Source organism: Delphinapterus leucas, chromosome 14 (genome assembly GCF_059928025.1).
Source record: "Delphinapterus leucas isolate spDelLeu-1000000601 "Yukka" chromosome 14, BTC_Dleu_Yukka2, whole genome shotgun sequence".
Taxonomy (NCBI): Eukaryota; Metazoa; Chordata; class Mammalia; order Artiodactyla; family Monodontidae; genus Delphinapterus; species Delphinapterus leucas.
Window position 1 is genome coordinate 6,456,517 of NC_143142.1, and position 24,313 is coordinate 6,480,829.

At 39.7% G+C, this 24,313-nt stretch overlaps 1 protein-coding gene and 1 non-coding gene across 3 annotated transcripts; one reads left to right on the forward strand and one right to left on the reverse strand.

The window, feature by feature from the left end:
• Positions 1-1,462: 1,462 nt before the first annotated feature.
• Positions 1,463-24,265, reverse strand: GTF2H3 (general transcription factor IIH subunit 3). Of its 2 annotated transcripts, XM_089894398.1 has the most exons (14): positions 24,158-24,180; positions 23,137-23,417; positions 21,073-21,152; positions 15,108-15,214; positions 14,548-14,714; positions 12,257-12,319; positions 11,344-11,373; positions 11,167-11,195; positions 8,325-8,399; positions 7,497-7,550; positions 3,783-3,851; positions 3,269-3,404; positions 3,119-3,155; positions 1,463-3,031 (listed from the first exon to the last, which is right to left on the reverse strand). In XM_089894398.1, the coding sequence occupies exons 2-14, from the start codon at positions 23,159-23,161 to the stop codon at positions 2,962-2,964; spliced, it is 942 nt and encodes a 313-aa protein (XP_089750524.1). In that variant the 5' UTR covers positions 23,162-23,417; positions 24,158-24,180; the 3' UTR covers positions 1,463-2,961. The 2 variants fall into 2 exon arrangements, with proteins under 2 accessions (XP_089750524.1, XP_022453717.1); XM_022598009.3 differs by lacking the exon at positions 23,137-23,417 and having other exon boundaries at positions 24,158-24,265.
• LOC115804119 (U6 spliceosomal RNA) lies at positions 10,557-10,663 on the forward strand. The gene has a single exon (XR_004024971.2). It is a non-coding gene; the product is annotated as a U6 spliceosomal RNA (small nuclear RNA).
• Positions 24,266-24,313: the final 48 nt, after the last annotated feature.

Here is a 24,313-nt window from a genome sequence, read left to right on the forward strand (position 1 = left end):
GCAAAAGATCAAGAAAAAGTAGGAAAGCGCGTTCATTTTAAAAGCCAGAGTTCCTCCACCCTGCAGTTAATTCAATCAACCTGGAGTTAATGCAAGAGCGAGCCTGCAGACACTGGATTGTAAACAAGCAACTTAATAAACTTGATTTTTATGGTGATTTGGGGGGAGGGACAAAAAGGGGGTGAGGCTGCAGTGCTATAATTGTGTTGTTGAATTGTTTTTATTATTCTCCCAGTTTTTTGAAGGCTTTGTTTGTACCAGACAGAGCTCTCAGAACTCCGAAAGCAGGTCTTATCAAAGAACACACAAGAGGTTTTGCCCAGCATTAGGGAGATGCAAAAGCATCAAAATTCTGCCTGAAAAAAAATTCATTTTTATGTCGGTAGCCTCAAAGTATCTCAAGCGTTATTATAGTTCGGTAACTAAGGGTGCAGGCTCTGAGGTCGGACTGCCTGGTTTGGGTTTCACCTTCCTTCTACATTAAGTGACCTTGGGAAAGTCACTTAACCTCTCTAAGCTTGGACTTCCTCATCTTTATTATTATTATTATTATTTATTTTTGGCTGCGTTGGGTCTTCGTTGCTGTGTGCGGGCTTTCTCTAGTTGCGGTGAGCAGGGTCTACTCTTTGTTGTGCGGGTTTCCCATTGCGGTGGCTTCTCTTGTTGAGGAGCATGGGCTCTAGGCGTGCGGGGTTCAGCAGTTGTGGCTCACGGACTCAGTAGTCGTGGCACGTGGACTGTAGAGTGCAGGCTCAGTAGTTGTGGCACATGGGCGTAGTTGCTCTGCGTCATGTGGGACCTTCCCAGACCAAGGCTTGAACCCGTGTCCCTTGCATTGGCAGGCGGATTCTTAACCACTGGGCCACCAGGGAAGCCATTCATTCATTCATTCATTCATTCATTTGCCTGCACCAGGTCTTAGTTGCAGCACTCGGGATCTTCATTGAGGCATGCGGGATCTTTAGTTGCGGCATGTGGGATCTATTTCCCTGACCAGGGATGGAACCCTGCATTGGGAGCATAGAGTCTTAGCCACTGGACCACCAGGGAAGTCCTTCCTCATCTTTAAAAAGGAGATAATAGTCTCTCCCAAATAGGATTGTGTGAGAATTAAGTGAGGTAGCACATCTAATGAGCTTAGGCTAATGCCTGGCATATAGTAAGCACTCAATAAATGTCCACTCATTTTGTTAGCCATCAGAGCAGTGGTGAACCAATTCACTGCGAGAATCCATGTATGGTGTGTAAGAAATCTTGTGTTAAAAATTTCATACCAATCTATAATTGTATAGTATTTGTAACAATATTTTTGTGAGAGTTTTGGCAAGATTTGAAATTAAAGTTCTTCAAAGTTGAATGAAAAACCGTCTGACATGTGACCAAATCCAGGTAAAAAGTACAGAGTTGAAGATGAATTGAATGAGCATGAAATAAACAACGAATGAGAGGAAATAAGCAAATATGAAAGTTTAAATTATTTTATTATAAACATTTATACAAAATAAGCAACAAACACAACTGTTAAAAATAAAATTTAAACAGAATTAGGCCAGTTCATAAAACGTGTCAAATGAAATAATAATAACAAAAACCTTATCAGCTTGTTTGAAATTATTTTTTTTTTTGAAATTATTCATATTTAGATATATGATTCTTTGTTTCCTAGACTTAAAATAGAGATCTCCATTATACACAGTTAGGCTGTGAAATATTAAATATTATTTTTAAAAGACAAACAGATTCTTAAAGATTAGCAAATACTTGCAAAGTGATCGCCAAAATCTTTGTGTATTTGTTAACAAAATTGTAAATGCAGAATATAAAATCTGCTTGAAATAATCCAACCAAACACCAAATTGCTTAAATGAGACTCAGTTTCTGAGATGGTATCAAGAGAAAATTAAAATCTTATTTATACACAAGGTTGTATACACAAATAGGTCTTTGTCAATTTACTTTAAAAAAAAAAAAATTAAATTGGCCACCATTCCTAAAAACGCTTCCTACACTCTGCTGGAATTTAAAAGGTCTTTTAATAACTTCAAGGTTACGTAGAAAAATAAGTTTTTTATTGTTGCAAATAATTTTTCTTTTGCACTTATAGAATTTTTCAGTATTAAGTCCAAAGCTTCTAGAGAACAGTTCTCCAGTATTAATGCTTTCCCCCTCCTCATTAAAAAAGGGATGAATTCCATGTAGGGCAACACTTCACTGTACAGAATCCATGCTCCCCAAGAAATGCCCCCTCAGAACCCAGACCCTGGCTTTCACAAACAAGCTCTTCACACAACTGTTCTTAAGGAAAAAGTTCCCACCGGACTGCTGCACTCAGTCTCCTTACTCACTTAAAATCAGATTTGAGAGACATTCAGTGACAAACTATCATTTGGGTGACTCTGACCAGACATGCACTAATGTCAGCCAAAAGAATAAGTATCTACTAATATCTGGAGCTAAATCTCAATCTAGAAAACAAGGATTTTATTTATGTGACTACTGTTGAAGTGTTGACTCAAGTAACATGTTCCACCTTGATTAATGCCATTACTCCAAAAATAGTCACTTTTTCTAACACTGTGTTCAAATTTCACATCATACACTTCACGGTAAGAACCTAGACTTGGTAGGTGCTGACGCTTATAATCAGTCAGTACAGAATGGCTTTGACAAACGATCACCTCATTTAAAAAAAAAAAATCACAAATTTGTGCTTTCTTCCTCCATTTCTGGACAAAAACCAGTCAGAAAAAATTTTAGGGTATATTGCATAGAATGACTCCCTCAAATAAATCAGCCCCCAAGAAGCAAGGCATGAGGATGATGTTTTAGTATATTTCCTATAAGAAAGTTCACTAAAATTTGTCTTACACATATCTCTATTTTTTTCAGAGCCTTCCTAACAATGATTCTGCATATAATTTCTATTAATAGCTCTAAGTAATGGGGAAACAATTTTTACTGTCATGCGGACATTTTCAGTTTCTTTTTCTTGGCCTTCAGTACAGGAGGGAGAGAAATCTTAAAGGCTGTCCTGAAATAATACAGAGAAGGAAATACTTTTTAATGCTCTAAATCTCTATAAAGGGCAAGCCAGCCACACAGCCTCAAAGATACTTACTCGCATGTAGTGCAGATAGGACTGAAGTTGCAGAATACTGCAAATTGAAAAAACGAAAAATGAACAGGACGGTCTAACAGCCACACAGTTGGAGATGTTTTCTGCACACTCCTCCACAACATAGAAAAACTCAGCGCTACGTGAACTTACTTGACAAGCACACAGAACACACATAGCCGATTTCAATGAGATTTCGATGGCAGAAGCAAGCAGCCCGGTAGTCGACATGAACTGGGGGTGGGAGGGTTAACTGAGACCTCTGATCTTGATCAGGAAGAAAAACCCACTGTTTAAAAAAAAAGCAAGGAAATTTTATTTAAAACATGAGGGAAAACAACCCAAAGCCAGGACATAGATATCAGATATTAGACAGTAAACACTGAGAATACTAAATTAGATTTTCCTTGAAAGTCTATTAGAAATAGACTATTAGAAATGTGTTTCTAGCCATTCCACAATTATTGAGCACCACCACACAGGCATACAACATTCCGCATACAGCTTACAGGGTCCAAAGACTCCCTTAGGTTCGAATTCCCTAGGTCACCCCTCTGTTCCTTTCTTCCAGTTACTAGGCATCAGCCATCTTACTCCCGTTCATTCCCCAGGAAACAGGGGTCTCACTGGACTCAAGGCATTAGGTTCACTGTTGACATTTCCTTACCAGTAAATACTGCAGAAGGGAGGGCATCTGAGGCACCTTCAAGTACAGTCCCCCTGTGATGTCACAAGCCTGCAAGACAAAGGGCTCTCAGCCAAACTAGCACTCACTTAGCTTTTCCAGCAGGAGGTCATTCTCACCAGCAACTCTTCAGGTCTCCAAAAGGAGAGGAAGGTACGACACAGCAAATTAAAAGGGAATCTCTTCCCAGAGTGCAGGAGGACCAGAAACTTGCAGCTACCTCTTCAGATGTTCAAATATCTTGCGTTTTCCCCTTGGCCCACACCCTGTCACCCTTTGAAGACTGTAGTATAAGAGTACAAGCCCTTTTTCCTGTTAGTTTGCTACTGATAAATTTCTATTCTTGCCATGTTTATTCATTCTCATTGTGTCTTTTAGTAACAGTTTGAGATGTAACTCACATGCTGTTAAACTCACCCTTTTAAAGTGTACAATTTACTAGTTTTTAGAACATTCACAGAGTTGTGCAACTGTCACCGCTATCTAGTTGCAGAACATTTTCATCACCCTAAAAAGAGATCCCATCCCCATTAACAGTGATTCTCCATCCCTCCTTTCCCCTGGCAACCACTCATCTGCTTTCTGTCTCTATGGATTTGCCTATTCTGGACACTTCATACAAATGGAATCAGACAATATGTTTCCTTTTACTTCTTGCACTTAGGATAATGTTTTCAAGGTATATTCATATTGTAGCATGTATCAGTACTTCATTCCCTTTTATGACCAAATAATATTCCATTGCATGGACAGACCACAATTTATTTATCTGTTCATCTACTGATGGGCATTTGAGTTGTTTCCACTTCTGGGTTATTATGAATAGCACAGCTATGAATATTCAGGTACAGTATCTTTTATGGACACGTTTTCATTTTTCTTAAATATATATATCTAAGAATGGAATTGTGGGCTCAACTGGTAATTCTATGTTTAACTTTCTGAGGAAGTTTCAGACTGTATTCCAAAGTGGCTGTACCTTTTCACATTCCCAACAAACACCATGCACTTACAATCAAGCTTAAGAAATAGGATAATTCTAGAACCTTTGAAGCTGGTGTACTTTCTGGTTGTATCTCCCTTTCCCCACGCATCCCCAGCAGTAACCTAAACTCAAAGTTTTCTACAATTTTGTGCTTTTAACTAATCTTTTAGGAAATAATATTTCTTGCAGTCAAAAAACGTTTATCAAAAGTTTAGTAATTTCTTCAGTCTTATTTCTGTTTTTTTTTCTTTTCCCTTTTTAGTTAAAGTAAAATTCAGTTTCATATTTTGATTAAAAATAACATCTGGTGGCGCGGTGGTTAAGAATCTGCCTGCCTTTGCTGGGGACACGGTTTCAAGTCCTGGTCCGGGAAGATCCCACATGCCACGGAGCAACTAAGCCTGTGCGCCACAACCACTGAGCCTGCACTCTAGAGCCCGCGAGCCACAACTACTGAGCCCACGTGCCGCAAATACTGAAGCCTGCGCGCCTAGAACCCGTGCTCTGCAACAAGAGAAGCCACCACAGTGAGAAGCCTGTGCACCGCAATGAAAAGTCGCCCCCACTCACCAAAGCTAGAGAAAGCCCGCGTGCAGCAACGAAGACCCAACGCAGCCAAAAATAAAGAAAATAAATGTAAAAAAAAAAAAGGAACATCTGGGGAGTGGAATGAATTGGGAGATTGGGACTGACATATATACACTATTGATACTATGTATAAAATAGATAACTAGTGAGAACCTACAGTATAGCACAGGGAACTCTACTCAATGCTTTGTGGTAACCTAAATGGGAAGGAAATCCAAAAAAGGGGATATATGTATACGTATAGCTGATTCACTTTGCTGTATAGTAGAAACTAACACAGCATTGTAAAGCAACTACACTCCGATAAAAATAAAAAATAAAAGTAACATCTAACAGTGCTGTCCAACAGAAATATAATGTGAGCAACGTATGTAATTTTTTATTTTCTAGCCACATAAAAAAGGAAAAATAAAGAGATAAGAGACTTCCCTGCCGGCGCAGTGGTTAAGAATCCGCCTGTCAATGCAGGCAACATGGGTTCAAGCCCTGATCCGGGAAGATCCCACATGCCGCAAAGCAACTAAGCCCGTGCGCCCCAACTACTGAGCCTGCGCCCGAGCCCATGAGCCACAACTACTGAGCCCGTGTGCCACAACTACCAAAGCCCACGCACCTAGAGCCCGTGCCCTGCAACAAGAGAAGCCACCGCAAGAGAAGCCCCCGCACTGAAACAAAGAGTAGCCCCCGCTCGCTGCAACTAGAGAAAGCCCGTGCACAGCAAGGAAAACCAAATGCAGCCAAAATTAAATTTATTTTTTAAAAAAGCAATAAAATTAATTTTAAGAGCATTTTTATTTAACTCAATATATCCAAAATGTTATCATTTTAACATGTAATCAGTATAAGTATCATTAATGAGATATTTTACATTGTTTTTTTTCGATACTAAGTCTTTGAAATTCAGTGTGTATACTTATGCACACCTCAATTCAGATCAGACTCATTTCAAGAGCTCAACAGCCATATGGCTACCATAAAGAATAGCGCAGATCTGGAATATGATCCTATTTTTATAAAAGTCTTTGCTTAGTGACCTATTCTTCCATCTGTATGTATAGAGAGATCTGTCATGCTGTTCACCTAATACTTACAACAGTAACTTTCAGATGATAGGATTTGAAGGGAATTTTTTTTTTCTTTTTTTTGCGGTACGTGGGCCTCTCACCGTTGTGGCCTCTCCCGTTGCGGAGCACAGGCTCCAGACGCGCAGGCTCAGCGGCCATGGCTCACGGGCCCAGCCGCTCCGCGGCATTCCCGGGCCGGGGCACAAACCCGTGTCCCCTGCATCGGCAGGCGTACTCTCAACCACTGCGCCACCAGGGAAGCCCTTTTTTTAACTTTTAAAAAATACTTTTCTGTGTTGCTTGAATTTGTTTTAATGTGTAAATTACTTTTACAAATTCAATCAAATCATTGTGTAAAATGTAAATAAAAATATCAAAGAAACCAGAGAGATGTTGGTGCTCTAATCTAAAGCATCATACAGGCTAATCCCTAAAAATGTGTGGGGACTTCCCTGGTGGTCCAGTGGGTAAGGCTCCGAGCTCGCAATGCAGGGGCCCAGGTTCAATCCCTGGTCGGGGAACTAGATCCCGCATGCCGCAACTAAGACTCGGCACAGCCTAAATAAGTAAATAAATAAAATATTAAAAAATAAAAATGTGTGAAGACTGGTAGATGAAAAGCATTTAACAAAAAGTAAGAGAACACACCACACTTTCATAACCACCAACACCAAGCATTCATTTAAAATATACCTTTTGGGCATCCCTGGTGGTGCAGTGGTTAAGAATCCGCCTGCCAATGCAGGGGACACAGGTTCGAGCCCTGGGCCGGGAAGATCCCACATGCCGTGGAGCAACTAAGCCCATGCACCACAACTACTGAGCCTGTGCTCTACAGCCCGCGAGCCACAACTACTGAAGCCCGCGCACCTAGAGTCCATGCTCCACAACGAGAAGCCACTGCAATGAGAAGCCTGCACACTGCAACGAAGAATAGCCCCCGCTCGCTGCAACTAGAGAAAGGCCATGCACAGCAACGAAGACCCAACGCAGCCAAAATAAAATAAACAAATAAATAAATAAATTTATTTTAAAAAATAAAAATAAAATAAAATATACCTGTTGGAGGAGTCCTGAATCGGAGTCTAACACACAGGCATCAATCAAAATATTCTGAAATGAACATTTCAAAAAATATTATAGGAATAACAATGACTACCTTACAGTGAGAACCTACTATATGCCAGACTCTATTCTTAAAATGGCTCATTTAACATGAATAACTTTGCAAGGTAGATATTTGATTTTCATTTTACAGCTGAAGCACCCAGGCCTTGGCCGGGCGGTGGTCACAGAGCCAAGGGGAAGCAGTGCTGTCACCCCCAGTCTGCCTGTCCCCAAAGTCCATGGTCTTTTCACTATATCATGCTACCACTCCAAGATGGAGAATATTTTACATGGCTATAGTAGCACTTCAGGTTAAAACTGAAGTTTTAAGGAAGTTTTTTTTTTTTAACATATCAAAGAAGAAAATGTATTAGTGATAACTCATCTGAACACTTCGGTTATTTGCAAAGTAAAAATATCAAATCTTTATAAGACCTCCCTGAAGCAAAGAGACAGAGAAACTGAAGCAAGGTATGCAGCAAACTATAAAACCTAGAATTCTTAGCCTGGGGTCCAAGGATGGGCTAAACGGTTGCAGGAATACCACAAAAGTATCTGCAAAACTGCTTGAGCAGATTGTTCTGGGGGCCCATCAGATTCTCAAGGCTCCAGGACCCAAGATACAGAAATGACTAGTACTGTACAAAATATGGATTCCAGATTCCCTATCCCTTAATAAGTATCTAGTCAGGATACCTCTCTAAGTAGGTCATTCAAACAATAAAATTAACTCCTTCATTATGGAACCAATATTCTTCAAAAAGAAGGCTCTCAATTCACCTGCTTCTGTGCTGCAAAGATGACATTCATGAAGTTCATATACTGCAACGTGCTGTCTTCTGCAGCCTTAATAACCTAAAAATCACATCCATGTTAATACCTTTCAGCCACATCCTAGTATTCTCACTCAAATGTCATCACAGTATACTACAAATTACAACCAATACCATCTCTCTAATTTGTCTTTGAAGTTATTATTAAATAATACCTAAAACTGTAAAGATGACTGCAAAAATCTCCCCCAAATCCTATCCCTCAAGAAATAACCCTTGTTAATAGTTTCTAAAGAACACTTACGTGGCCATGTATATATACTCACACATACACCCCCCAGGATGATACTCTATCTAGTGTTCTGCAACCTGCTTTTTCAGTCCACAATATCTGGGGGGAAAATCTTACATCAATAAATTTGGATGTAACCATCCTTCATGCTGAGTTCATAGATTTCCACCGTTGAACCAATTATCTATAGAAGACACTGAAGCAGTTTCCAAACCTCGGTTTTAGACAATGCTCTAACGAACGCTCTCATCTACCCTTTGCACAACTCTCCCATTAGCTCCTAAAATCATCAGTGAGATTACTGAAGTGTCTGCACATTTAATTTTGACACATATTACCGAACTGCCCTCCAGAAAAGCTGTACCAGTTTATCCTCCCATGGGCGATGCAAGGGAATAACCACTAGTAGGGCTGACCATATTTCCAAATGCTAACTGGTCATTTTCATTTCCTCTTCTGCAGATTGCTCGTTTCCCACTTGTTTCTTTAGAGTCAACCCTGACTTTTAAAAATTAATTTACAAGAGCTCTTTTTTATTTTAGAAATATTACATTAATCCTGTCAGGTAGCTGTACTGAAAGTACTTTTTCCTAATAGTTTTTTTTTTCCCATCCTTGTTTTGGGGGGTTTATTTTTTTGAGGTCTTACGCTTCCTTTTAAAGTTTCATATCATGCTTAGCAAGATACTCATCAACACAAGACTATAAACAGATATTTTCTTCTAGAGCTTTTATGACTTGAATTTTTACATTGAAATGTTTGATCTTTACTAGAACGTGTTTAGGTATAAGCAGTGAGATCTAGCTTTGCTTTCCCGCAAATGGCCAATCAACTGGCCCAGTACCTTTTATTGAATAATCCATTTCCCTCCCACTAACTTGAAGTGTTTCGTTTATCATATGTCAAACCCCACTGTACCTGGTTTCTGGACTCTAGTCTTTTCCATTATCTGTTTGCCTACTACTATATCAGAACCACAGTTACTGTAGCTTTATAATGTGTTTTAATGCCTAAAGGAGTGTGCACAAAGAAGAACAAAGAGAACTGCTCACTACCCAGTTCTACAAGGGTTAACGGGTAACTCACTGCAGCTGCCCACCGACAGCGCACCCTGAGAGGAGTTCAGGATGAAAAACAGGATGAGGGACTCTGTGCTTTGGATAAATAGGCCTTTAGATAGTTAGATGCATATCTCAGGAAGAATTTCAATGACCCCAGATTCTTGCCTCCTCGCAGACAAGAACTGAAAAAAGAAATAGAAAAGCACTAAAATCACTAACTTGAGATATCTGTTCTTCGTGATTAGCAGTAATCTTTTACCAAGATATATGCTTGACTGCATGAATTTCCTAGCCAAAAAATCACATATAAACTGGCTTCTCCCCTACCTCTTTAGGGCAGTTTCCTCACAGCTGACTGGCTGTCTCCTGGGCTATAATCCTCAGTAAGACTCTGGATAAAACTTACAACTCACAACTCTTATGTTGTGTGTCTTTCTTTAAGTCAACTGGAGCAAGTTCCTGCCTACCATTTTCTTTCAGAAAGCTCCTGGCTATTCTCATTGATTTATTCTTTCAGATAAACTGTTGACTTTCTTAAATCCTCCCACTCTGCCAGGAAAAAAAAATCTGATTAATATTCTGAGATTGCATTGAACTTACAGTTTAATATTGGAAAAATTGACATTGAAGAATAAAGTATGGATCTCCAAAAACTAGTGGTTACCAGTGGGCAGAGGGAAGAGGGGAGGGACAATATAGGGGTAAAGTAGTAAGAGGTACAAATTATTATGCATAAAATAAGCTACAAGGATACACTGTACAACTGTACAAAAATATGGGGAATATAGCCAATATTTTATAATAACTATAAATGGAGTATAACCTTTAGAAATTGTGGATCACTGTATCATACACCTGTAACATAAATAATATTGTATGTCAACTATACTTCAATTTAAAAAAAATACAAATTTTATTGGAACCATACAGAGAAGATTAGCATGGCCCCTGCGCAAGGATGACATGCAAATTCATGAAGCGTTCCATATTTTTAAGTGAGACAGTGGCATGGACATATATATACCACCAAATGTAAAATAGATAGCTAGTGGGAAGCAGCCGCATAGCACAGGGAGATAAGCTTGGTGCTTTGTGTCCACCTAGAGGAGTGGGATAGGGAGGGTGGGAGGGAGGAAGACGTAAGAGGGAGGAGATATGGGGACATATGTATATGTATAGCTGATTCACTTTGTTATAAAGCAGAAACTAACACACCATTGTAAAGCAATTATACTGCAACAGAGATGTTAAAAACAATAATAATAAATAATAAAGTACGAATTTTAAAAAGAAACAAATATGGCTCTCCATTTATTATTTCATGTCTCTCAGAATTTTCGTTTTTCATCATAATCAATTTTACATATTCCTTGTTAATTAATTCTGGGTACTTAATAATTATTGTTTCTATTATAAATGGGTCTTATTTCCCATTATGTTTTCTAATTGGCTTTAGCTGGTATAAAAACATCATTCTGATATCTTTTTAATCTTACCAATATCCTTGATTTCATTTCCTGATTATCTATAAAGAGATAAAAACAGTGTACAATTTAACTGAATCTTATTAAACATATTACATATAAGGTTTTCTCACCAATTTTTAAACAGTACCTGAAAGTTATAGTAGTAAAATAAAGATTACAGTCTCATAGAAGAATGTAGGCGCCTACCTTTAACATCCTTGCTCATTCTATGAATGTCTTATTTTCTTAGCATTAAGGAATTTAAAAATATTATTTCATAAATACTAATAGTAAACAGAAAAATAACCTCAATTTTACTTAAATAAATCCAGCATCCACCCAGCTGAAAAAAGGAAAAGCTCCAAGGCCCACAATAAACACATAAAACAAGACTGATTGGGAGCTTCCAATTACTAACTCTGTAATCAAGTGGGCTTTGTAACCCGACCAAAATATGATCTTTATCCCAGAAAATTAAAATTAGTAGATTTGATTGTTCTTTGATTATCCACCTGCTTGTTCTATGATTATCCACCATGTCCTGGATTTGAATACTGGGAACACAAGTAAATCAATACACCATCAAATGAGATAATGAATTTGAAAAGCATACCCAGATGATCAGACACCCCCAATCAAGGTCTGGACAGACTCAATATTGTACAAAACTAACAAACTAAATTACTTAAGACTGAGAAAATATCACACAAACATAATCAAAATGCTTATAAAGGTGTGCAAAATAATGCATTCTCCCGTAGAGAAGCAGCTACTCATTTAATAAGCCCCAGGGTTAGTAAATGGCTTTTTAAATCAAACCCTGCTTCCAACACGAGAGACGAAAAAATATTGTTTTTAATTTGTCTAATAAGAAGCAAAGAAGCATCCTGAGGGACAATGCATTACGAGCAAGACATGCTGGAGAAACTAGAGTCTTCTTGTTCTTAGCTTGTCCTAAAAACATGTCAAAGCCAAGATAAACTGCTTTTTGATTATCTACCACTTTAGAATACACATGCCTTCCATTAACATGGGCACCCAAGGTTCTGAGAACTGTCACAAGTTCAGATCTCTTTATTACAAGAAAACACCTTCTGAATGATTAAAACACAAAGGATACAGCAAAGAGCTTTGGCAAGGGATCCTGCCAGCAGAGTTTCTGTATGTTGACCCTCTATGTCACCTGCAGATAACAAAAAACATTAAAAAGGGAATTTTTAGGTCCTTTCTTGACCTAAAATCATTTTCAAACCAAAGCATTCTTCTTCATGAATGAAATCAGATGACATTTTCAAACTGGGTTTAAAAACATAGATAAGCAATTTTTAAACATTTTCTCAATTTAAAATACCCCGGTGGTTGGGGGCTGAAGGGGCAGGAATGGGGGGTTGTTGTTTAATGGGTATAAAGTTTCAGTTTTCGATGATGAAACAGTTCTGGAAATGGACAGTGGTGATTTTGCGCAACAGCACGAATGTACTTAACGCCACTGACCTGTACACTTAAAAATGGTTAAAATGGTAAATTTTATGTTATAAAAAACAGATAATAAAAAATATCCTGGTGTTACTGGGGAAGGTTGTGGTTGCTCAATGACCTAAGCAGTAGCACAGGCCCTGTGCAACTGCAGGCAGCCTGGACAGTGGCCCCTGGCCAGGCCCCGAGCCCTTCCCACTGCCTCCCACCTGCCTGGGAAAGCTGTGAAAAGAGGACTGGAGAAAGTGCCCTGGCTATGGGAGGCAGCGACAAGGTTTACAACTTATTTGGAGACTTGAGTGAAAAACAGTCACTCTCATAAAAATAAAAATTCTATACCTTCAGCACAAGAAGGTGGGGAGCCCAGATTGACACGCTGTGCGAACAGGGCCTGCAACTGGTCCAGGAGCACTGATACCCCACGGGGAGGTCAGACCAGGAAAGGTCTGGAACACTATACTGAGAAGTTGGGACTTTGCCCTGGGGGCCAGTGGTTGCTCAAAACATGATTCGAGAACCAGCTGTAGGAATATCACCAGGGAACTCAATAGAAACACAAATTCTTGGGCCCTCCCTAAACCCAGTGAATCAGAAACTATGGAGTGGGGTTCAGTATTTCATTTTAACAAGCCCTCCAGGTGATTTTTAACATTTTTATTGGGGTATAACTTACAGATCACAAAATTATCTTTTTAAGCACACAAGTCAATGATTTTTAGTAAATTTATAGGGATGTAAATCCTCGCCACAATCCAACTGTAGAACATTTCCATCACCCCGAAAGATCACTTGGGCCCATTCCCATCACTTCTCTGCTCCTCCCCAGCCCCAGAAGAAATCATTAATCCACTTTCTGTCTCCAGAACTGCCTTTTCCCTACAGGTGATTTGGACACAGGAGACAGACTGAAACCACTGCCTGCAGGCAACAGGGAATCAGCAAAAGGTCTTTAAGGGCAGGAAGAGCAGCTCTGATATTTAAGATGATACCTCTAGATGCTGAGTAGAAAGACTGGAACGGAGAGAGACAGGAGTCGGTTAAGAAGTTAGTAACAACGATCTAGAGCAAAGGCTCTCCACCTGGGCAACTGTGCCCCACAGGAGACATTTGGTTCTCACAACCGGGGGATATTACAGCATCCAGTTGGTTGAGGCCAGGGATGCTGCTAAGTATCCTTCACAGCACAGGAAAGCCCCACAATAAAGAATTACCCAGCCCAAAATGTCAGCACTGCCAAGGCTCAGCTAGATGGCAGGTAATAAGGGGTCAGACTTTGGAGATACTGCTGAGGATAGATTAATAGGATCTCATAGCTGACTAGATGTTGGATGAGGAGGAAGGAGTCAAAACAGAAAATTTTGGAAAAGCAGGTGGCTGGGGGGGTGACAGAAATAGGAAATGGAAATGGTGGTCTGAGAGAAAAGACAATGAAACTGGTCTGGGCCGTGTTAATGAGACTGTGGGACATTTAAGTGGAGACATTTGCAAGTTGAAAGAAAGGTTAGATTAGAGACAAAAACTGGGAAGTGTTCATAAATAAATGATAATTAATGACAAGAGTGGATGAGAACACGCAGAGGGAGAAAATAATAACCCGGCAGAATAAAAAAATGAATATATTTTTAAGAAGAAAGAAGAAAAAGTCAGAAATGGAAGAAAGGATGGTCCAAAAAAGAGGAAAAATAGGTCAACAGGCTATCCTCAGAAACCAGAGTATTTTAAGAAGCGGAGGATGGCGAACAGGGTCAATGCTGCAGAGGTCAAGCAGCTAATGCACAGGCTTTGATGGAAAAGATTTTTTAAAAGAAAAGAGAGAATGAAGTAAATAGTATCGAGATCCTCAAAGTTTTGGACTCAAAGCCTCAAGGACCTCCACACTCAACTCCACTTGCAAACAGCAATAATGGAAGAAAAAAAAAAGCTGAAAGCAGTTACTCTTGGTCATTAGATCTTTGATCTCTTCAACAATAACTTCATTTGCTGCTGTTAGCAACTCATATTTTCCGTCTTTGCTTCCTGAGGGAGTAAATTCAGAAGAAGCGTTGCCAGGGTCTCCAAAGAAGTCTCCGAGTCTGCCATTCTTTCCAGGATATAAGAATCGGCTGAAACAGAAAAACAAAACACCAAAAAGAACCTAGTTACACCAGGACTTGAAGCCCTCACTAAACATCAAAGTGAAATCCAACACACATAACAAAAACCACACCAATTCCAGACTCTCAAGATTCCATAATAAATTTCAGTTTTAAAGAATGCAGAAAATAGGCAAGTGGGCAAACATGAGTCTACCACCACAGAATATCTTGATGATTCCACTGTTTTCTTAAAAAACGAGAAGAATAAAGAAGGTACTGGGTTACCGTCTCTTGAAATGCTTCATACCAAATTCTTACCTACTACTAGTTTATTATTTGAGGTATATTTATCTACCCCAGTAATATCTGGTACAAGGGTCCCTAAGCACTGAACAGGAAGAGTAATCATAATGGTCATACCTTTCTTGAATGTGACTTGCTATCACAGCAAGTTTGTTGGAACGATTCATGAATAAATGAGAATTTCCTAGCACCATCACTGCATCTATGCATTTTGATAAAGTAAACTGTTGAAAAACAGAAGACAAAAGAAAGGTAAATTAGCTATCCAAATAGCTATGTCAGGTCTTGAAATGATTAAGATTTCATTTAAATTTTAGACAATTATTCACTTCTAAAAATTTGCTCTGGAGCTCCCCCCCTCCAAAGTCATAAGCAAAAACATTTGAAACCTACAGTTTTCCAATACTGAACAGCACAGACTTGCCCATTTCTGACTTGCTTAGAAAAACAACACATGGTAGGTCAGATCCCACGGAGCAGAGCAAAATGAAGGAAGAATTGCTGTTGGGGGATGGGATTGAACTGGGGAAGTAAGGAGATATGGTCCTTTTTTATAAACATGATGACTGATTTGTGCTAGAGATGACCTAAATATAATTTAGTCAGTAGCATCAATCTTTACTAATACTGGTTATAGAGAATTGCCCTTACTTTTTCTCCTCCCTTACATAACTGTCTACCTGCTGCGTTTTCATCCTCCACGATAATGAAAACAGTCCAATTTGAAATATAAACCCAAGAAAGACAAAAATTCCAACTGAGACAAGAAATCATATGCAAAGACATTCATTTTCACTGTTATTTTTCCAGCTGTTATACTGTTAATTGATACAACCTATTTATTCATAAATAAATATATTCATAGCAAAAATATGGATAAACCTGAAAAAAAGAAACTATAGTTTTCTAATTTTACTTATGAAACCAATTCTACATCACTACAATATTCCACAAATGTTTTCTGCATAACATTCAGGGAATAGCAAACATATCACAACTTCTATGATAAAATTACTAGCAAACTATTGCTACACATGGAATAGACAATTAATATATACTGATTAAATTGGTAATTGTAAAACTTCTGAATTCATTCATTAAGTATCCTGAGCACCTATTATGTGCCAGGCGAAGACCCCTTCTTTCATGGAGTTTACATTCCGACAAGTACTAATATTACTAAAAAATCACAGGTGGATATTTTTATAATCATGTAATAAAGCATGTTTCTCTTAAAGAAATACTTCAAGCAGAAAATAAAACTGATAAATTTCACTCATTCTATTTTTGAAAATGTAAAACAAACCTATTAAAATTTCTGTATGGCAAAAAAAAAGACTAAACAAAAAAAGTGAGGGCTTCCCTGGTGGCGTAGTGGTTGAGAGTCCGCCTGCCGATGCAGGGGACGCGGGTTCGTGCCCCGGTCTGGGAAGATCCTACATGCCGTGGAGCGGCTGGGCCCGTGACCCATGGCCTCTGAGCCTGCGCGTCCAGAGCCTGTGCTCCGCAAGGGGAGAGGCCACAACAGCGAGAGGCCCGCGTACCGCAAAAAAAAAAAAAAGTGAGAGGCAAATTACAAACTGGAAAAAAATAATTGCAACGTATGACAGATGAGTTAACCTTTAATATAAAGAGTGTCCACAAGCCATTAAAAACAAATAAATAAAAGGAATATGCAAAGAGAAAAATGGGCAATGCCCCAGAGGAGAAATACAAAGGACCATTAAATATACGAAAAGCAAATTGAGATCATTTTGGTACATCATACTGGCAAAAGATAAAATAAGGAAACAGAGCATCTTGTGTTGGTACCAAAAAAAAAAAAAAAACCCAGAATCCTCATACACCACTGATGAGAGTTCAAAATAAGACAGTCTTCCTGGAGAATATGGTAATATGCAGTGATATACTGGTCTAGCTGTACAATGGAATTCTACTCAGCAATAAAAAGAAATGAACTACTGATGCATGTAGCAACATGGACAAATTTCAAAATAATTATGCTGAGTGAAAACACCAGACCAAAAAAGAAAAAAAAACAAAAAAAAAACAAAAAACTCTTTGATTCCATACATATAAATACCTAAAATATGCAAACTAATCTATAGTGACAGAAAGCAGATCACTGGTTGCCTCGGGAGGGGACAGGCAGAGAGGTGGGTGGGATGAATTCAAAGGAACAGGAAGAAACTTTGGGGGTGATTCACGGATCTACATGTTCATTATTTTGATTGTGGTGATAATTTCATGAATGTATACATAAGTGAAAACATAACAAATTAAACACTTAAAACATAACAAAGTAAACAATTTAAACATGTGCAGCTCATTGTATGTCAACTCTGGCTTGATAAAGTTATTTTTTAAAAAGACACCATTCAGAAAATGTCCAACTTAAAAATTTTTAAATTGGGCAAAATATTTGAATACAAATTTCACCAAAGAAAATATATGGATGGCTAATAAGCCTACAAACGAAAGACTCAACATCATTAGTCATTAGGGAAATGCAAATTAAAACCACAATGAGATATTACCACCTACACTAGAATGACTATAATCAAAAAGACAGACAAGTGTCAGCAAGGACGTGAAGAAAAGACTGGAACTCTCATACATTTCTGATGGGAATGGAGAAGAGTGTACCAACTTTTTTTTTTTTGGCCACTTCTTTTTATTTTATTTCATTTATTTATTTTATTTTTTGGCTGCGTTGGGTCTTCGTTGCTGTGGGCTGGCTTTCTCTAGTTGTGGCGAGTGGGGGCTACTCTTCATTGCAGTGCATGGGCTTCTCATCGTGGTGGCTTCTCTTGTTGCGGGGCACCAGCTCTAGGTGCGTGGGCTTCAGTAGTTGTGGCTCACGGGCTCAGTAGTTGTGGTGCACAGTCTTTGTTGCTCTGCAGCATGTGGGATCTTCCTGAACCAAGGCTCGAACCCGTGTCCCCTGCATTGGCAGGTGAATTCTTAACCACTGCACCACCAGGGAAGTCCCAGGGTGTACCAACTTTTGAAAAGTTTGGCAACGTCTTAAAAAGTTCAGTCTAAACTTACCATATTACCCAGTAATTCAACTCATAGGTCTCTAACTATTCAAGAGAAATGCGAACATATGCTCATACAAAGACCTGTTTGTGAATTACCAGCATTATTCATAATAGTCAAAAAGGGGGAACAATCTAAACGTCTGTGAACAGATAAACAAGAGGTATATTCATTCAAAGCAGCTTTTTTTTCTTTTTTTTTTTGTGGTACGTGGGCCTCTCACTGTTGTGGCCTCTCCCGTTGCGGAGCACAGGCTCCGGACATGCAGGCTCAGCGGCCATGGCTCACGGGCCCAGCCACTCCGCGGCATGTGGGATCTTCCTGGACCGGGGCACGAACCCATGTCCCCTGCATAAGCAGGCGGACTCTCAACCACTGCGCCACCAGGGAAGCAAGAGGTATATTCATACTATAAAATACTGTTCAGTAATAAAAAGGAACCACCAATATATGCTACAACATGGATGAACCTCAAAAATATTATGCTAAGTGAAAAAAGCCAAAATCAAAAGACTACCTATTACCAAAACTCACCCAATATGAAAAAATCATTCAAATAGTTTAATTACTATTAAAGAAATTTAATTCATAGTTTAAAACTTCACCAAAAAGCAATCTCCAGGTCCAGACAATTTCATTGGAGAACTATACCAAAAGTTTAAAGAACTGATACCAACTCTAAATGATCTCTTCCAGAAAACGGAAGAGAACGCTTCCCAATTCATTTTATGAAGCCAGTATCACCCTTAAGCCAAAATCAGCCAAACACAGTACAAAAAAGAAAAAAAACACTACAGACCAGCATCTATCATAAAATAAATAAAAACTGAATCCAAGTGGGGTTTATTCTGGGAATGCAAAGCTGGTTCGATATTTGAAAATCAATCAGTGTAATCCACCATATTGACAGGCTAAAGAGAAAAATCATTAATTGATGCAGAAAGATCATTTGACAAAACTTAACATCCGTTCATGATAAAAATCTCCAAGCAAAACTAGGAAGAGAACTTCCTGAACTTGATGAAGAGCATCTACAAAACAAAGCTACAAATTACACCATACTTAACAATGAAAGACTGAATGCTTCCCTCTAAGATCAGGAGCAAGGTAAGGATGTCCACTCTCACCACTCTTCCTGAATGTAGTACTGTAAGTCTTATTAGTACAATAAAGCAAGAGAAAAAAATAAAAGGTATGTGCATTGGAAAGGAAAAAAATAAAACTGTGCCTACTTGCAGATGACATGACTGTCTATTTAGAAAATCCCAAGGAATCTACAAAAACACTGCTAGGGGGGCTTCCCTGGTGGCACAGTGGCTGGGAGTCCACCTGGCGATGCAGGGGACACGGGTTCGTGCCCCAGTCTGGGAAGATCCCACATGCTGAGAAGCGGCTGGGCCCGTGAGCCATGGCTGCTGAGCCTGCACATCTGGAGCCTGTGCTCCACAACGGGAGAGGCCACAACATTGAGAGGCCCGCGTACCACAAAAAAAAAAAAAAACACTGCTAGGACTAATAAATAAGTTAAGCAAAGTCCCAGCATATAGGAGCAACACACAAAAATCAATCATATTTCTATATACTAATATTAAACAGGTGGCAACCAAAATTTGAAACATACTACTCATTTACAATTGCTAAAAAACATGTATTTAGGTATAAATCTACAAAACTTGTCTGATGAAAACCGATAAAACGCTAATGAGCAAATTCCTTGGCGGTCCTGTGGTTAGGACTCTGCGCTTTCACTGCTGAGGGCCCAGGTTCAATTCCTGGTTGAGGAACTAAAATCCTGCATGCTGCAAGGTGCGGCTAATAATAACAACAGCTAACATAAAAAAGTCACAACAGCAAATGCTGGTAAAGATACAAAGAACTGGACCTCTCATACTTTGCTGGTGGGAATGTAAAATGGTATAGCCACTCTGGAAAACAGTAAAGCAGTTTCTTATAAAATCAAACATGTGATTAACATACGACCCAGCAGTTGCACTTCTGGGCATTTATCCCAGAGAAATGAAAGCTTACATCCACACAAAAACCTGTATATAGATTTTCAGAGCAGCTTTTTATGTAATAGCCAAAAATTGGAAACCACCCAAATGTGCTTTGATAGGTGAATGATTATACAAACTATGGTACATCACACCATGGGCTACTACTCAGCAATAAAGAGGAGAAACTTTTGTACATGGAACAACTTGAATAGATCACGGGCATTATGCTGAGTGAAAAAAAGCCAGTCTCAAAGGTTGCATACTGTCTGATCTATTTACATAACAAAATTCTAGAGATGAAGAACAGATTAGTAGATTAGTACCAGGGACTAGAAAGTTACAGCAACCGTGAAGGATGCCCCCACCAGGGAGCTCCTGTGCGATGAAACAGCTCTGTATCTTTTTATTTTTTATTTTTTTCCAGCTCTGTATCTTGATTCTGGTTGGGGTTACACAAATCTTACATGTGATAAGACTGCAAGTACTAAACATACACACACAAGTGGATGCAAAACTGCTGTGATTTGAATAAAGGCTGTAGATGGTACTGATGTCAATTTCCTGGTTTCGCTATTGCACTACAGTTATATAAGATGTTACTACTGGGAGACGCTGAAGCCAGGGCACACAGGACCTGTCTGTACCACTTTTATAATTTCCTGTGAGTCTGTAACTATTTCAAAACAATATATTTCAAAATAGAAAGTGTTTTTTAAAAAAGACTACATATTATATGGAATCGATATATGAAATGTCCAGGAAAGTCAACATAGAGTAGATCAGTGGTTGCCTACAACTAGGGGGTAGAAGCAGTGACTGCAAACAGGCACAAGGGAACTTTTGGGGGAAATAGAAATGTTCTAAAATGGAATTGTGGTGATGGTTAAACAACTTTACTGCGATTTTTACTTTAAAAAAACACTGAACTGTACATTATAATGGGTGAATTTTATGATATGTAAATTATACCTTAATAAAAAGGCAACATAAACATATACTCAGTCAAACCAGAATTATCCAAAAGCCTTCTCAAGCAATCTTACCTGAGATTCCTTTAATGCTTGCTTTCCCCACCAAATTGGGTTGGTATCAACTATGATAACCAGAAGATTCAATTCATCTTCTGAAAATATTAACAAAAAATAAAAAACATTAGCCTCATAAAAGTGAAACAAAGCTAACATTCTCGATTTGTAAATTAGATCCAGAGCAAGAACCACTACATGCCTTTACATGTTTATCATCCTACAATCATGAAATTAACACAAAGCCAAGTTCTTTTAAAGATTTAAAGCTCTGGGGGCCCTTAGCAAGCTCTTGCTTGCCTCCTGTACATCTGTACCTTTCATGCACTAGAATGTAAGCTTTGTGAGGGGGGATTTTTGTTTCTTTTGTCACTGCTTATCCTCTGCTCCGAGCACAATGCCTAGCATGTGGTGGATGATCAATAAGTATCTATTTTATGAATCCAAAGACATATGCATTTTAAATGGCTGGTCAAGGACAGAAAGCACTGATTAACCAGTAGTTAGAATCACTAGTAGAATTTCAGGCATGGAATGGCGGGGGGGGGGGTAGATTTAAAGGGAGACACAGAATCAGTTTGGCTCCAAGTCCAACAAATCACCTAGCAGCAAGGCCAATTATACTTAGGAACCAATCTTTAAAAGGTGAAAACGAGGGGAATTCCCTGGCAATCCAGTGGTTAGGACTCCGAGCTCTCACTACAGAGGGCCCAGGTTCGATCCCTAGTCGGGGAACTTAAATCCCATAAACCGTGAGGCCAAAAAAAAAGAAAAGACAGGTGAAAACCAGAGTGGAAAGCACTTGCTATGTCAAGATTTTACTGTGAAAAAAATTAGGCTACTCTCTACAAAGTGACAGACACAACTAAAGAGGCTAACTTAACATATTATTATATTATATTCATTCAACAAACATCTACACTAAGTACCAGTGTTAGGTGTTGGGGATAGGTGTTGAGGATACTGAGTCCAAGCCCTCAAGGAGCCTACATTCTGAGGTGACAGACATATGAACCCATAAGCACACACTGTTACGAAAAACCCAGGATGTTCATTTAATAGCAAAAAGCAACAATGCCTTTCCTGCCCCCATACTTTCCACCCTCCAGTTCCCTGTTCCCTATATCAGGATAATCCCACCCCATCTTTGATGTCTGCTTACATACCCAAATCCTATTTACTCTCTAAGGCCCCAAACCAATGCTACGTCTTCACCCAGAAGTCCTCCCTAGGTCTTCCGACAGGTCCTGGCTCCCCCATCTCAGGAGACTGGAAATCTCAGCCCCTCTGCATCAGGTGCGGCACATGTAATCCTATCATCCCATCCCATGCTGACAACTCAGCAAGGGACTTATTGCTATCTTTTGCTATCTTTCACCACTTATAAGATGTACTCCTTCCTTTCTTTCCTTTTCTTTTTTTTTTTTTTTAAGTTTGACAGATGCTGAACTGAGGTATCTTACCCTTATGACTGATCACATTTTATTTTCTCTTAGTGGTATATTAAATAAAATAAAAGCACATTTCATAATCAGTACTATTAGATTAGGGGAAACATGGTATTTCTCTTTTGCAAGAGAAAGTAACGTGCTCTAAGTCACATGGCCTGCTAGCAAGTAGCAAAGCTAACACCCAACTTTGAAGACAGATCTGCTTGACTCTAATGACTGTGGCTTTTCAAAGCCCCACTGCCTACTTCTGAACACCAACAGCATCACTTCTCTTCTCATGACAGCACTCACTACCTCATTTTACACTTAGCTGTGTTTCTGATCTCTCTTCCCAGCTCTGCCCTAAACCGTGGACTCCTCAAAGAATGAGGAATGAATAACGTAATGTTGCATAAATCACGGAAGAAAGTGCCTGGCACAGAAGAGGCACTTAATTGTGTCTCCCACAGGCCCTCACTCCTCTACCCAAAAGCCTTTGGCCTTATTCTCCATCAGGTCCCACCTCCCAACTCTCAGGGCCTTCCTTGCTACTATCAAGCCTGAGAAAAACAGAAAGTGCCGCCTGTCAGGAGAGGTGTGTATCCATATACACATGGAATGTCCCTATGAATCTCCTTCTTTGGGTCTCTACCTCCGCATTTGTAGACAGGGGCCATACAAGGTCTGCGTCCCTCGCAGGGCTGTGATATTGATTAAAACAGATGAAGGATGCGTGCACAATTGTTATGGCCTCTGAAAGGACCTATTTCTACTCTTGCTCTCCGCAGTCCATTTCCCACACAGCAGCCAAAGTAATCTTTTAAAATCATAAATCAGGGACTTCCCTGGAGGTCCAGTGGTTAGGACTCCACGATTCCACTGCAGGGAGCACAGGTTCTATCCCTGGTCGGGGAACTAAGATCCCGCAAAATACTGCGTGGCCAAAAAAAAAAAAAAATCGTAAATCAGATAGTAAACCTACCTTGCTTAAAGCCCTAAAATGGCTTTGTATTACACTTAAAATAGAGATCAAGCCCCACAAGGGCCCTGCACCTGGCTAGCTCCCTGATCTCATCCTTCTAGCCCACCCTACTCCCACCACCCTGGCCTTTTTTCTCCCTTTAAGATATCAGGCTCTATAACTGGTAGCTTAATGTATGAACGAAAGTCTCTCCACCTTCCTCTACCCCCCGGGTGCCCCCTTTCCGTCTTCCCATTGCGATGTAGTGGCTCAACTTGCCACAGGGTCTTTATAAAGTCACTCAAGTCTTAGTTTCAATATCACTGGTCTTCCCTGGACCCCTATCGAAAGCAGCTCCTTCTTGATCATCTCCTAATCACAATCGACCCCATCATCACTTTATATTGTCGTCACAGCTCTTGTCACCCTTCGAAATTATTTTTATTTACTTGCCTACTGTCTGTCTCGCTCACTAGACGGTAACCTCCACGAGTCTGTAACGTTCTCTATGTATCTCCCAGGGCATGAAATAACGCCGGGCACACAAGAGGCGCTCCAAAAATATTTACTGAATGAGTACATTCGCTACTCCTCTAAAGACCAAACAAGCTCCACCCAGCCCCCAGAATATATTGATACTCCATTTGGCCGGTCCTGGCCGGGTAAAGTCTGCTCAGCCCCGGGGTCCGGATCCCGCCATCGCAGCCCTCACCGTCTGAGACCATGGCTGCCCGTGTCCCTCAGCGAACAGCCACTTGCAGTCAAGCGGGCCTCCGGGGTACTGCGCACCCCAACTTCCGGCGCCTCCGAGTGACGTAAGAGAATGCTGGGCTCGGGCCGCGAGCCGTAGCCACAGCCCCGCCCCCAA

Excerpts from the sequence above, each read along its gene's own strand:
- GTF2H3 (XM_089894398.1), bottom strand. The coding sequence starts at position 23,161 with ATGGCCCCTGTCTACAAATGCGGAG. Across the intron at positions 21,153-23,136 it reads CCCTGTCTACAAATGCGGAG|AAGATGAATTGAATCTTCTG; the intron begins GTAGAGACCCAA and ends TAATATTTTCAG. Across the intron at positions 7,551-8,324 it reads TCTTTGCAGCACAGAAGCAG|AATATTTTGATTGATGCCTG; the intron begins GTGAATTGAGAG and ends TGTTCATTTCAG.